We start from the raw sequence: 13,333 nt of genomic DNA, 5'->3' as shown, positions 1-13,333 counted from the left end.
TTTGTAAAGAATTTATTCGTAAATTAGGGTGGAAAATAAGTATTTGGTCACCTCAAACATGGAAAATCTCTGGCTCTCACAGACCTGTAACGTCTTCTGTAAGAAGCTTTTCTGTCCCCCACTCGTTACCTGTATGAATGGCACCTGTTTGAACTCATCATCTGTATAAAAGACACCTGTCCACAGCCTCAAACAGTCAGACTCCAAACTCCGCCATGGCCAAGACCAAAGAGCTTTCGAAGGACACCAGGAAAAGTATTGTAGACCTGCACCAGACTGGGAAGAGTGAATCTACAATAGGCAAGCAGCTTGGTGTGAAAAAATCAACTGTGGGAGCAATCATCAGAAAATGGAAGACATACAAGACCACTGATAATCTCCCTCGATCTGGGGCTCCACGCAAGATCTCATCCCGTGGGGTCAAAATGATCATGAGAACGGTGAGCAAAGATCCCAGAACCACACGGGGGGACCTGGTGAATGACCTGCAGAGAGCTGGGACCAAAGTAACAAAGGTCACCATCAGTAACACACTACAACGGCAGGGAATCAAATCCCGCAGTGCCAGACGTGTTCCGCTGCTGAAGCCAGTGCATGTCCAGGCCCGTCTGAAGTTTGCCAGAGAGCACATGGATGATACAGCAGAGGATTGGGAGAATGTCATGTGGTCAGATGAAACCAAAGTAGAACTTTTTGGTATAAACTCAACTCGTCGTGTTTGGAGGACGAAGAATACTGAGTTGCATCCCAAGAACACCATACCTACTGTGAAGCATGGGGGTGGAAACATCATGCTATGGGGCTGTTTTTCTGCCAAGGAGACAGGACGACTGATCCGTGTTAAGGACAGAATGAATGGGGCCATGTATCGTGAGATTTTGAGCCAAAACCTCCTTCCATCAGTGAGAACTTTGAAGATGAAACGAGGCTGGGTCTTCCAACATGACAATGATCCAAAACACACCGCCCGGGCAACAAAGGAGTGGCTCCGTAAGAAGCATTTGAAAGTCCTGGAGTGGCCTAGCCAGTCTCCAGACCTCAACCCCATAGAAAATCTGTGGCGGGAGTTGAAAGTCCGTGTTGCTCGGCGACAGCCCCAAAACATCACTGCTCTCGAGAAGATCTGCATGGAGGAATGGGCCAAAATACCAGCTACTGTGTGTGCAAACCTGGTAAAGACCTATAGTAAACGTTTGACCTCTGTTATTGCCAACAAAGGTTATGTTACAAAGTATTGAGTTGTATTTTTGTTATTGACCAAATACTTATTTTCCACCCTGATTTACGAATCAATTCTTTACAAATCCTACCATGTGGATTCATGGATTTTTTTTTCACATTCTGTCTCTCACAGTTGAAATGTACCTCTGGTGCAAATTACTGACCTCTGTCATCATTTTAGGTGGGGGAACTTGCACAATCGGTGGCTGACTAAATACTTTTTTGCCCCACTGTAGATTAACATGATGGTGTTGTGTTTAGTATGTTGCTCTGTTGGTTTTTTTTTGCTTGTTTTCTCTTCTTTTTCTCTCAACAGGTGATCCAGGAGATTTTTTTTTCTCTTCTTTCTCTTTTTAAGCACCCTTTCTCACTGTCCCTCTTCCCTTCTGTTTTTCTTTTCCTCCATCTTTCTTTCTCCCTTTCCTATCCCTCAGTCATGTCTGTCCCGTCTGTAACAACTGAAAATAAAATAAAATAAATAATAACAACAAAGGTTGATCAAATGGACCAATACGGCAAGGCCGTGATGATCCATTTCATAAAGTAAATCCATTGGGTATCCTTGTTGGTCTTCAGACAACAATTCTGACAGCTAAAGAACCAAATGGGACAGACAAAAAAAAAAAGAGAGAAACGTTTATATATTAACAGCTGAAAATAAAATTTCTAAACTTATGATCTCCCTGCAGCCCACATCACAAGTCACTCGCTGCCCTCTTCTGGTTACATTGAAGAAAGTTCAGGGTTTGGCAAATCTGATCACGCCGCCATCTTCCTCATGCCAAAATACAAACAAAGGCTGAAACAGGAAGTTCCGGTTCAGAGGAAGGTCGCGCGCTGGACGGATCAATCGGTGGCCGCGTTACAGGACGCACTCGATGACGCAGACTGGGGCATGTTCAGAAACAGCTCCGACGATGACGTCAACGTGTTTACGGAAGCGGTTGTGGGATTCATCGGGAAACTAGCGGATGATACCGTGGAGACAAAGACTATCACAACGTTTCCCAACCAGAAGCCGTGGGTGGATAAAACCATCCGCGACGCTCTGAGATCCCGCACCGCTGCCTACAACACGGGACTCATGACGGGGGACATGGACCCGTACAAAGCCGCGTCATATAATGTGCGGAGGGCGGTGAAAGAGGCGAAGCAGCGCTACGGGAGGAAACTAGAGTCACAACTCCAACAGAGTGACTCTAGGAGCCTGTGGCAGGGACTAAGGACAATAACGGACTATAAAGCACCAACAACCGGTATGACGAACGCGGCCGTGACTCTGGCAGACGAGCTGAACACTTTCTATGCTCGCTTCGAGGCTGCAGCTAAGGTCTCCAACAATGCTAGTGTTAGCGGCGCTAACGGCTGCAGACAGGAAGATACTGCCAGCACCGGAAACGTGCTCGTCATCTCCGAGCATGAAGTAAGGAGAGCCTTCAAAAGAGTGAACACCAGGAAAGCAGCAGGACCAGACGGCATCCCAGGTCGTATCCTAAGAGACTGCGCATACCAGCTAGCTCCTGTGTTCACTGAGATATTCAACATCTCTTTATCTCAGTCGGTGATCCCCACATGCTTCAAAGAGTCCATCATTGTTCCTGTCCCGAAGAAACCCCATCCTGCTTCTCTCAATGACTATCGCCCTGTAGCCCTCACCTCAGTAGTGATGAAGTGCTTTGAACGCCTGGTCAGAGACTTCATCATTTCTTCACTACCAGACACACTGGACCCACTACAGTTCGCTTACCGTCCAAATCGTTCCACAGACGATGCCATCTCTCATCTCCTCCACACATCGCTCACTCACTTGGACACTAGAAGGGGGAATTATGTTAAAATGCTCTTCATAGACTACAGCTCTGCATTTAACACCATAATTCCCTCCACACTCACCACCAAGCTGGAGCATCTAGGACTCAGCTCATCTATGTGTCAGTGGATCTCCAACTTCCTAACTGGCAGACCACAGGCAGTAAGGATGGGCGGACATGTCTCAACTTTGGATGGTGCACCTCTAATATCTAGAGTTGCCCAAATTCATTAAACTATCTCTGCTTCCCTCCATGACAGAAATAGGGAAGCTACAACCCCAAACCTTACAGAATGGGTCTGCTCCCAGACCACGTCAAAGAACCAAACCACAAATCGGCCATGAAGGAGTCAACAATGAAAAATGAAATGAAGACTGAGATAAAGTTATAAAACATTTGAAATCCTTACTCTTAGTATTTCAGACCCTAACTGTCTGCTTGAACATTACACAGTATTTCCTGTTTATCTTTTTTTTTAAGTTAAAAGCAAAGACTAATTTTGTCTAAATAACTCAGACTGTCCTTCACATGTGTCAAACATGATTGCATCTTTATAATAATAGTTACCAACATTGTTAGTGGTAGTAAATTAAGTTTATTTTTGTCTACTACAACAGGTTTCTTTATGTCCACATGTAAGTTCTATTAAGTACAAACATGTTCTCAGACCCTATAAAGACATAAAAATCATGTATTCACACGTTGTTTGATTTATTATATTTATATTGTTTTTTTATTATCATTGGAAATTATTGGACAATTAGTTGTTTTACAATAAATTATTAGGCAGCTCTAATAGCTTTCATAGCAGGGTAAGATTTTACAGTTTTTCTCATGTGGTGTTGAATGGTCAAAGTATGAAAAGATGGCAGCAGTTACTCCTCATCTGTGTCTGAAATCATCCTGGAACTGCAGTGTTCAATGCTTCTAAAGTTCTGTATTGAAAGCTTTGGTTGTGCTGGTTTTATTTTCTCTCAGAACCAGGAAACCTTCTAGCACACAAACCGAGTCACTGCGAGAAAGAGGAAGTGACTATTTTAGATGGACTAACTTGTCAAAGCTTATTCCGCCTGTCAAAGACACAGCTCCGATTAAACTGTGATGTACTTTGAGACATTAATCAAGTCTTTCATCCGCTGCAATAAAATAACAGATATCTTTTGTAGTGAACACTACTATAAAAGAAAACATTTGCACTTTCCATCTTTGTTAGTTCTGTCCCTGTTGAATTAAGGAAGCGGTTGCAATATACTTCTACTATATGTGTGCTAATATCTAGACATTTTTTTCCTACCTTCAGCCTCAGTGCAGGACAGCAACACAAGAATCACAAAGAAAAACATTCTAGAGTCTCGAGGTTTCTCTGAAACGCAACAACATGGAAGTGTTTTATACCACTGACAGCAAAACAGGGTCAGCCCCTCATACCCTTCTAACGATTGCGTTGTTCCTCTAGACTTGACACAGACCAACAGTGCACAAGTGAACTATCTTTGAGCTGTGCCAGTTGTCGATCTGACATAGCCATGGTTTCACAGCACACTGCCTTTGACTCCATGGCTACTAATGCTCAATTTTTACCAGAGTCAGTGGAGTAGTCAGCTGGGAGAGAGCGGTGGTTAGAACACCCATCAGGCTCTATCTAAGCCTTGCATTGTCTACTGGATAAGTGACTTTTTAAGCAGAGGGCCCATCCAGACTACTTGTATTGGGGTACTGGTCCCACAAAACCGACAAACATTAAAATAGCACAAAAACACTATTAATCTGTATATTTTCTGCTCGGCAATCAAATTCAAAATTCAAATTTTATTTGTCACATACACAGTCATACATAGTACGATATGTAGTGAAATGCTTGGACAACTGCTCGTGACCTAAAGAAAACAAAAAGGAAAAGGCTATGAATAAGATAGGAAATAAATATGAAAAATTAAAAAGGGTAAATTTAACTAGGAAGGAATAAAATATAAATTAAGGTTAAAAATGAAATAACTGTACTAGAGATGGCACGATACCACTTTTTTATGTCCGATACCGATACCGATATCATAAATTTGGATATCTGCCGATACCGATATGAATCCGATATAGTGTTTTTTAATCAACAAAACTGTTTTTTAAAATATCTTGCTGCATTTTGCAAGTCTGCAAGTTCATACTCAAGTTTAAAACAACAACTACACTAAAGCTATTCTGTTATACCTGTATACAAAAAAAATATTTCATAGTTCAGCAATACTGATCAATCTAATAAACTTAGACCTACACCATCCTCCCTATTCTGGTATTTTAAAGAGTACTTAGCGTAAATATTAAGCAACCTAACTAATAGGGTTCCAACTCCCAGCAACAACAAAAATAAATAAATAAAAAATAGGGAACCACCCCTCACGCGCCACCTCATGATGCTTAATCGATGTAATCAACCTTAATTTGATGCAGTGTGAAAAAAAAATGCACAGAAATCAATTATTTTTCAAGAAATATTAAATAGATTCAACATCTTTCTTCAACAAAATTGCAGACTGCACAGATGGTACCTTCCCAAAGGAAAAAGTACTATAGCTTACTAGGGTATATATATTAGACTTAATAGTCACTATATACAGTAATTGACTTCTATTCATTTTACATCAAATTAAAACTTTGTGTGTCAGATAATTATTTATTAAAAGCTAGACATTTTAAATGAGAATAAGAAAGAAAAGTATGTCTTTGTGCCCCCTTTTCCCTGTTCATGCCCTATCGGCCCCCCTGGCTAAACTTTGCTAGATCCGCCCCTGCACAGTTACCAGCGTCAGCTACGTAGAAAAAGATCCTCGAGTAGAAAGTAATATTAAATACATTCTAACAACAGCTGATCAAGCTTAAACGTGCTGCTGTTGTTCAGCCGCTGGTTTCCTCTTTCTGGTGCAAAGTGGGCCAAAAACAAAGACGGACTCGCGACAGAAAAGCCGATCAGCTGATCATTTAAGCAGTTTCACGATTGAAGTAGCAGCCGGAGAGCGAGAGGCAGTCGCTCGTTAAGCTTAACGCAGGAATGCTTTACAAACATTCAGAGGTGGACTTACACACTTGCTTTACTTCTCTCGGGGATAACTTTGTCGGAGATGAAATGCCAGGTTACTAGCGAAGCTCCAAATGCTATCCAGACCACCGACAGGTCCCGCATGCCACAGCCGCTCTATCACGTGATGCATACTGCTCCGACTGCTAACGTTCTGAGGTGAGTTACGCGTGTTGCAAGTTTTGTGAGATGCTTTCGTGATATTTAATGGATCGGATTACATTTTTTATTTTTCTCCGATATCCGATCCAGTCATTTAGGTCAGTATCGGACCGATACCGATACGTAATATCGGATCGGTCCATCTCTAAACTGTACAACACACTGGGAAAGAATAAGATAAAATATATAAATTAAATTGAAAATAAAATAACTGTACAACAAAATACACAATATAGAACTATATAAGAATGTATGAACAAAATACCCAAGAAGTATAAATAAATATATACACAATAACAGCAGCAGTGATTTAAGTGATGAAGTGAAAACAATGTCCAGAATGTCCAGTGTGTGTGTAAGAACTATATGTGTGGGTCAGTACTGTGTGGTGGTGTGATTGAGAGACCGTATCGCCTGCGGGAAGAAGCTCCTCCTCAGTCTCTCTGTGTTGGTCTTCAGGGAGCGGAATCGCTTTCCTGACCTCAGCAGAGAGAACAGTCTGTTGTTGGGATGGCTGAGGTCCTTCACGATCTTCCTGGCCTTGGTCCAGCACCGCCTGCTGTAGATTGAGTGCAGGTCAGGGAGCTCGGAGCGGATGGTGCGCTCAGCTGATCGCACAACCCTCTGTAGAGCTCGTCTGTCCTGCATGGTGCTGTTCCCGAACCAGGTTAAGATGTTTCCCGCCAGGATGCTCTCTATGGTGCACGAGTAAAAGTTCCTGAGCACCTTGGAGGGCAGTTGGAAGTCTCTCAAGCGTCTGAGGTGGTAGAGACGCTGACAGGCCTTTTTCACCACGGTGTTGATGTGACAGGACCATGACAGGTCCTGCGTGATGTGAACTCCGAGGTATTTGAAGCTGTCCACTCTCTCCACTGGGCACTCGTTGATGACAGGGGTCTGGTTTTTCCTCTCCTGCTTAGTGCTGAAGTCCACTATCAGCTCCTTTGTCTTACTGACGTTTAGAAGGAGGTTGTTCCTGCCTTTGTAGCCTGCCTCCAAAGTCACCCTCTACCCTATGTGGGTGATATCAAAGAAGTCCATATTCCAAAGTCAAAAACCTGCTTAGCCTCCCAAATACTTTTTCCCTGAGATAAAAGCCTCAACAACATTTTTAACACCAGCAAAAAGCATTTTTACTCACAAATTAGGCATTTGGCGGAATTTGTTAATGGGTAATAAAAATGAAAATGTATTATTGTTATTGGTCAGTGTCTTAACTTTCCCCATGAACTACAGAAAGGACAACAATATAAACATGATGATTGAAATTGTTTCAGGGTATCTGATTTTTTACGTTTAATATTGTCTTTTTAGACAATTTTAGACACAAACCCATCCACACTAATATCACAATTATCACAGTTTTTACTTACAGTGATATTTTTAAAAGCAGTTTAGGATTTTTTTTTAAAAAAATCCTAAACTTATTTCTGGTTATTTAGACGTAACATTTCTTACCTGGTGTCTCGGTGCAGAACAACAGTGTCAGTATGATAAAGGAGGGCAACGTAAACTCTCTGGCTTTCATAGCTCCAATGTACAACATGAAATGTTTTACACCAACAACAGCAGCACATTGTTAAACCTGGAACACTGTCACGTTTGTCCTATTGAAACCGCACATTCTTTCATTGCCAAAGTGAACACATGAATGTACTTCATTGCCCTTTTTACACTTATTTAAATATGTTGATAAAGTCTGATAATAAAGTTCAACCTTTTCCCAAAAAAAAGGTTTTGAATGCATATGTACATGAAAAATTATTAAACAAAACAAATTTCATTTTTTTGAGCTTTTTGAATGCCATTTTTAGCTCACTTTAATTTCAGCAAAAACAAATTACTTTCTTTTAGTTCTGTGTCCAGCCTTTTAGATTTCTCTGAATGTTGCTCGTGATTTGCCCCTTTTGAAAGTGTGGAATGTGGACAAAAAATGTGGACATTCCCTTCCAGTAAACGTAGAAACAGTAAAGGTAGAAATCTGAGTATTAATCCATTTTATTGTAAATAGCTCTAATAGGTTAGGTCTTATAGGGCTTACTGTTTAGGCCACTAAACTAAACCCAGTCATATGACAAATGCACTAATCTAGAGAGGGGCCAGTTGAAACTGGGCGAGTCTTTGCATTGCTTACTAGGTAAGACCCATAGGAACAGAGATTAAGATTTTTTAAACACAGAGCCGATCCGGCCTTCCTGTATGGTCCCACAAGATTAACAAACATTAAAATAACACAAAAATACAGGTCATCCACTGCCCTCTGCTGGTGATATCAAAGACACATGTAGAATAGAATAGAATAGAATAGCGCTTTATTGTCATTGTACACATACAACTAAATTAAGGGGCTGTGCTGGAATAAAATAGAAATAGTAGACAGCAGGAATAAATAGCAAACAGGAGAAATGTCTGCAATCAAAAGTGATATATACCAAACATTCAAAAGTCAAAAACCTGCTTAGCCTCCCAGACACTTTTTCCTCAGATTAAATCCTAAAAAACACATCAGCAAGTTCTATTTATAAATTAAGCATTTGGTGGACTTCATTCACAGCTAATAATACATGCCCTGTGAAGTTCTTGTAAAGGTACATGAACAGTTTCATGGGTAGATGTGCGTCCCTTTTTTTTCTTTAGTTTTGCTTCTGAAGTTTCTCTATGAGGTGAACAGTGATGACAGCAAAGACCATGATGATCAGACCAACAGAGAACACGGCTGTCTTCACCATACAGAAGGAGACACCGTCAGAGAAACTCTCAGAACCTGAAACACAGAGCAAAACCAGACTTTGCCTTTACAGCACATTAGGAAAGGATAAAACCAGTAATACCTCTCACTGGATGTGGAGATCATTTGATTCACAATGTAATTTTTGATGTATGTATTTTAGAGCCTGTAATAAAACAACATATGTTGAAAGTACTAAAGCTGTACCAAAAAAACAGGTTACCATTCACTAAATATTCAGTTATAATGATATTGATTAATTACTTACTAGTTCTTTTGTTTGTTTTTCACACATGCAGACAATAACATAATGCATGTTTGCATGTTATCCAAATGTTTTTAGGCTTACAGTGAATTTCCAGGCTGGAAAATGTTATCAGAAAAAAAAAATCTGCTTATCTGACTTACCGACATTTCGAGGACAAAACTGTCCAATCTCTATCATATCCTTGGTCCAGTTTACTTCATTGCTGTAGTTACATATGATGGATCCATCTGACATGTAGACATGAAGAGCAATGTTGGCCCACCACCAGGTCTCTCTTTGCTCTCCTCCCTCTTGATGGCAAGTTTTGTTATTACATTTAAAAATGCTGTTGATGTCAAAGTTATATGTACTGCAGGTCACAGTAAGGTTGCAGGAGTATGAGCTGTTGAACATGGAGTCCACTATCAGGTTAACTGGAGACAATGGATCTGGAGGCAGATATACGACATCCAAAATTTTAGTAATATAGCAGCAGCCCAGCACTGGTTTTGATTGTTAACATACCTACAATAAAATAATTCATCCACTTCCATGGGAATGTCTTCTTCCATGTCCTCTTCATACTCGTAATCATAATAAGGACAAAGGACTCCACTAGGCAAGTCTTTCACTTCCATTAAGTCTAATTCAGTCCAGTTACTAATATCAAAGTCAGATTCCACAACATCATGAGTTATATTATCCTCCTCTCCAAACACAGGATGTGACCCTTTAAAACATTAAATGTGACAGTACCAAACAAATCAAACACAATAGGTATATAGTCAATGAATCTTCTAAAATTTCTTAACTTCAGAATTCATACAAAGAATTTAACAGTATTTTAAGAACTTCCATCTTCATTGTCATGTAGTTTAGGAAAACAACACATTGCTTTTAAATTTCTTTATTTAAGACTCCATTTATAACAAATTTGGTAAATGTACTGACTAGTTATTGAATAGATCTTGTCAGTGTTTATGGCCCACTTACAGTACTTGAGTGAACTTTCATGTTAGATTTACAACCTGAGTTATTAAATCAGATTTTAGTCAACATCGTGTATCTTGACAAATCTTCTTTTAGACTTCAAACAATGAAGTAAACAATTATAAAAACAATATATCTTCTTCCATACTACTTTGATCAAATTGCACATTCATATAGGTTAACCATATGTATACTCAGTTCTACTCCAAGTCTGTATTAAATGATCAAGTCATAAATCACACATGATATTTACATTTAATTAGAAAGTTTCCTACCGAGTATCTCAGAACAGAACAGCAGTGCCACCATCACAACAAAAGACATGGTTGAATCTCTAACTTCTTTGACTCCAAAATGTGGAACTGTGAACAAATGAAACTGAACTGAACTGTCTCACTTTTTTTCTTTTTCACAACTACTGGCTGCAGTCTTATAGGGCAAAAGTAAGCACAAACCCTGTTTTATTACTTGATTTTGTGCATTCATTTACCTAACTTCATTAAAGAATGCACATGAATTAACATTTTGCTTTAATGCACAAACAATGCATTAATTAAAGCTTCAACATTTGAGGCATTTTTGTTGAAAATCACAATCAAAGATATCAGGCACATCTTGTAATGAGTAAAAAACTAAAAACAAACAAAAACATCTCCCAGATCCACTCACAGGTTTAGCCACAAAGTTTCCTTTGTCACAGTTAAAAGGAACAGGTCCCCATTTTATCTGAAGGGCCAAACATATGATGAAAGACATTAGAATTTATTCTTAGTTAACTATTAGTAAAACATTTAGAATTCAATAGAATGAAAATGTAATGCATTTTAACTTTCCCCATGAACTATAGAAATGAAAAAGATATAAACATTATGGTTGAAATTGTTTCAGACTATCTGCTTTTTAACATATAATATTGAAGTTTAGTCCTCACAGGTGATGTAAGAGTGCATTCACTGTTAAATAGCTTCATTTGCAGTGACTTCTTTGGGATTTTTAGAATGTAACACCCTTTACATTTTACACGTTAAGCAAAAATACTTGCACGAAAAAACAGAAATGTAATACAAGTAAAAGGAAGTGGCATCTTTTCACAGATCGAGAACAAGAACGAGAAATAAAATGAGCAGAACAGCAGACAAGCTTGCTTTTGCCATACTTCAGTTTGCACCCCCGAACCTCACTACACACTCAAATAGATGTGTTTTTTCCATAATTTTCTCACAAAATAATGTCAAAACATATGACTGTCTTTCAACAAAAGCAAAATTATTCTTTCTTAAAGGATTCTTTATGATACAATGATTGTAGTTCAATATACAGATAGTACGTAATAACACATTTTTAGTATATATGTGTTTCCAGTCATAGAATAAGATACAATGAAGGTTTGCTCTTTCCATGTTTGTGAGTTTTGCCTTAATGTTCAGTTTGAGAAAAACTGAACTGACAAAAAAGAAGCACCAATTATTTCTATAAGTGTTAACATTTACTCATTTATCATTCATCATTTAATCAAAAAGAAAAATGATGTTGAGTCTCAAGCTTTCTATATTCAAGAAGTGAAACCATGAAGTGTTTCCAGAGAGACACAGGACCAGGCCCATCTCACAGCTGTGCTATTTATGAACTTCCCGTCAATGCCTTGTTTCACTGCTTCAGTTCTGTCAGTAGCTACTAAAACACTTTATTGACAAAACAGTTTTGTATCTGAATTTCAATGAGACATTATTTTTAGGACACTACAAAAATTGGTAGCATATTATATTGACTATTCTTTTACATGTTTTTGTCAGGGTCCTGGGACTGGGCGACCCAGGATCCCTGGGCAGTCATGGACCTGTGTATTATTATTATGTATTTTTGGTGTCGTTTCTCTTTCTCTGTGCGTGTACATATGTGTGTTTCTCTGTGCTGTGCTAGTCTGTGTCCCACTCATATGTTTAGGCGAGGTATGGGTGTGTATGTCTGCGGGTGTGCCTGGAGGATGGAGCTCGGCCACCTGCAGGCCTGAGGGGTGTGGCCCTGCGGAGGGACTGGCCACACCCGAAGCCACACACCTGCCGCTGATCAGGGCTCGTCGGGGGAGCTACTTAGGAGAGTCTTGGAGCTCCCACCGACGCGGGATCATTGAGTTATCTTACCAAGTCAGTGTGTGTTAGCGTAGGTCTGTGCTGTGCGTATATGCCCGCCGAGGGTTAGTGTTGACGGCTGCGTCTCTGGTTTCCCTACAGGAGGAGGAGTGGTCCGGAGAGGCAGCACGCACGGGGGTGCGGAAACACAACAGCGGGGAGCACGAGCACAGATATCGGAGGGAAGCACGCACACGGGGTTCGAGGGAGCAACGGGGAGTTATTGTTTTTACAGCCTTTTCACTGTAAATAAAGAGCACTGTTTGCATCGCAGAGTCTGCGTTTTGGGTCCTCCTTTCCCCACATCCCCACGGTCTGCCAGCCAGACCGTGACAGTTTTATATATTTGGTTACTTTTTAATTCACCCAAACTTTATCAGCTTGCTGCATTTGGAAAGATAACCAATTCTCATTTGAGGTATATATTTCTGTACTCTTTCCCCATTCTTAGGTTACTTTGAATGTTAAATGAACTTAACCCCTGATATCCAGAAATCCTACCAGTGGCTGGACAAAGCTGGACTGAAAGACAGCACAGAGGCACTAATCATGGCAGCACAAGAACAAGCCCGCAGGGGCGTGCTGGGTGTTTTTATATTTATAAAAAACACCCAGCACGCCCCTGCGGGCGGTTTATCCTTCAAGCTCGGGTCCTCTACCAGAGGCCTGGGAGCTTGAGGGTCCTGCGCAGTATCTTAGCTGTTCCCAGGACTGCGCTCTTCTGGACAGAGATCTCCGATGTTATTCCCGGGATCTGCTGGAGCCACTCGCCTAGCTTGGGAGTCACCGCACCTAGTGCTCCGATTACCACGGGGACCACCGTTACCTTCACCCTCCACATCCTCTCGAGCTCTTCTCTGAGCCCTTGGTATTTCTCCAGCTTCTCGTGTTCCTTCTTCCTGATATTGCTGTCATTCGGAACCGCTACATCGATCACTACGGCCGTCTTCTTCTGTTTGTCTACCACCACTATGT

General features: G+C 40.5%; 1 protein-coding gene and 1 long non-coding RNA gene across 2 annotated transcripts; one reads left to right on the top strand and one right to left on the bottom strand.

Annotated features, from left to right (window-relative positions):
- Positions 1 to 8,559: 8,559 nt before the first annotated feature.
- Positions 8,560 to 11,056, bottom strand: LOC113011301 (uncharacterized). Its single transcript, XM_026150780.2, has 4 exons — positions 10,505 to 11,056; positions 9,769 to 9,969; positions 9,401 to 9,688; positions 8,560 to 9,028 (listed from the first exon to the last, which is right to left on the bottom strand). The coding sequence occupies exons 1-4, from the start codon at positions 10,551 to 10,553 to the stop codon at positions 8,898 to 8,900; spliced, it is 669 nt and encodes a 222-aa protein (XP_026006565.1). The 5' UTR covers positions 10,554 to 11,056; the 3' UTR covers positions 8,560 to 8,897.
- A 1,099-nt stretch (positions 11,057 to 12,155) lies between these two features.
- Positions 12,156 to 12,631, top strand: LOC145421767 (uncharacterized). The gene is made up of 2 exons (XR_013903132.1): positions 12,156 to 12,373; positions 12,461 to 12,631. It is a non-coding gene; the product is annotated as an uncharacterized LOC145421767 (long non-coding RNA).
- The last annotated feature ends 702 nt before the right edge of the window (positions 12,632 to 13,333 follow it).

The sequence above is a fragment of the Astatotilapia calliptera genome, chromosome 18, assembly GCF_964374335.1.
Source record: "Astatotilapia calliptera chromosome 18, fAstCal68.1, whole genome shotgun sequence".
NCBI classification, from domain to species: Eukaryota; Metazoa; Chordata; class Actinopteri; order Cichliformes; family Cichlidae; genus Astatotilapia; species Astatotilapia calliptera.
Note: the sequence above shows the minus strand (reverse complement) of the source record. Positions and strands in the feature narration are given on the sequence as shown.

Bases quoted from the DNA above. Each gene is read 5' to 3' on its own strand.
- LOC113011301 (XM_026150780.2), bottom strand. From the start codon at position 10,553: ATGTCTTTTGTTGTGATGGTGGCACTGCTGTTCTGTTCTGAGATACTC. The intron at 9,689-9,768 runs GTAGGTATGTTA...ATCTGCCTCCAG, and splicing joins AGTGGATGAATTATTTTATT to ATCCATTGTCTCCAGTTAAC. The intron at 9,029-9,400 runs GTAAGTCAGATA...TCTGTGTTTCAG, and splicing joins GTTTTGTCCTCGAAATGTCG to GTTCTGAGAGTTTCTCTGAC.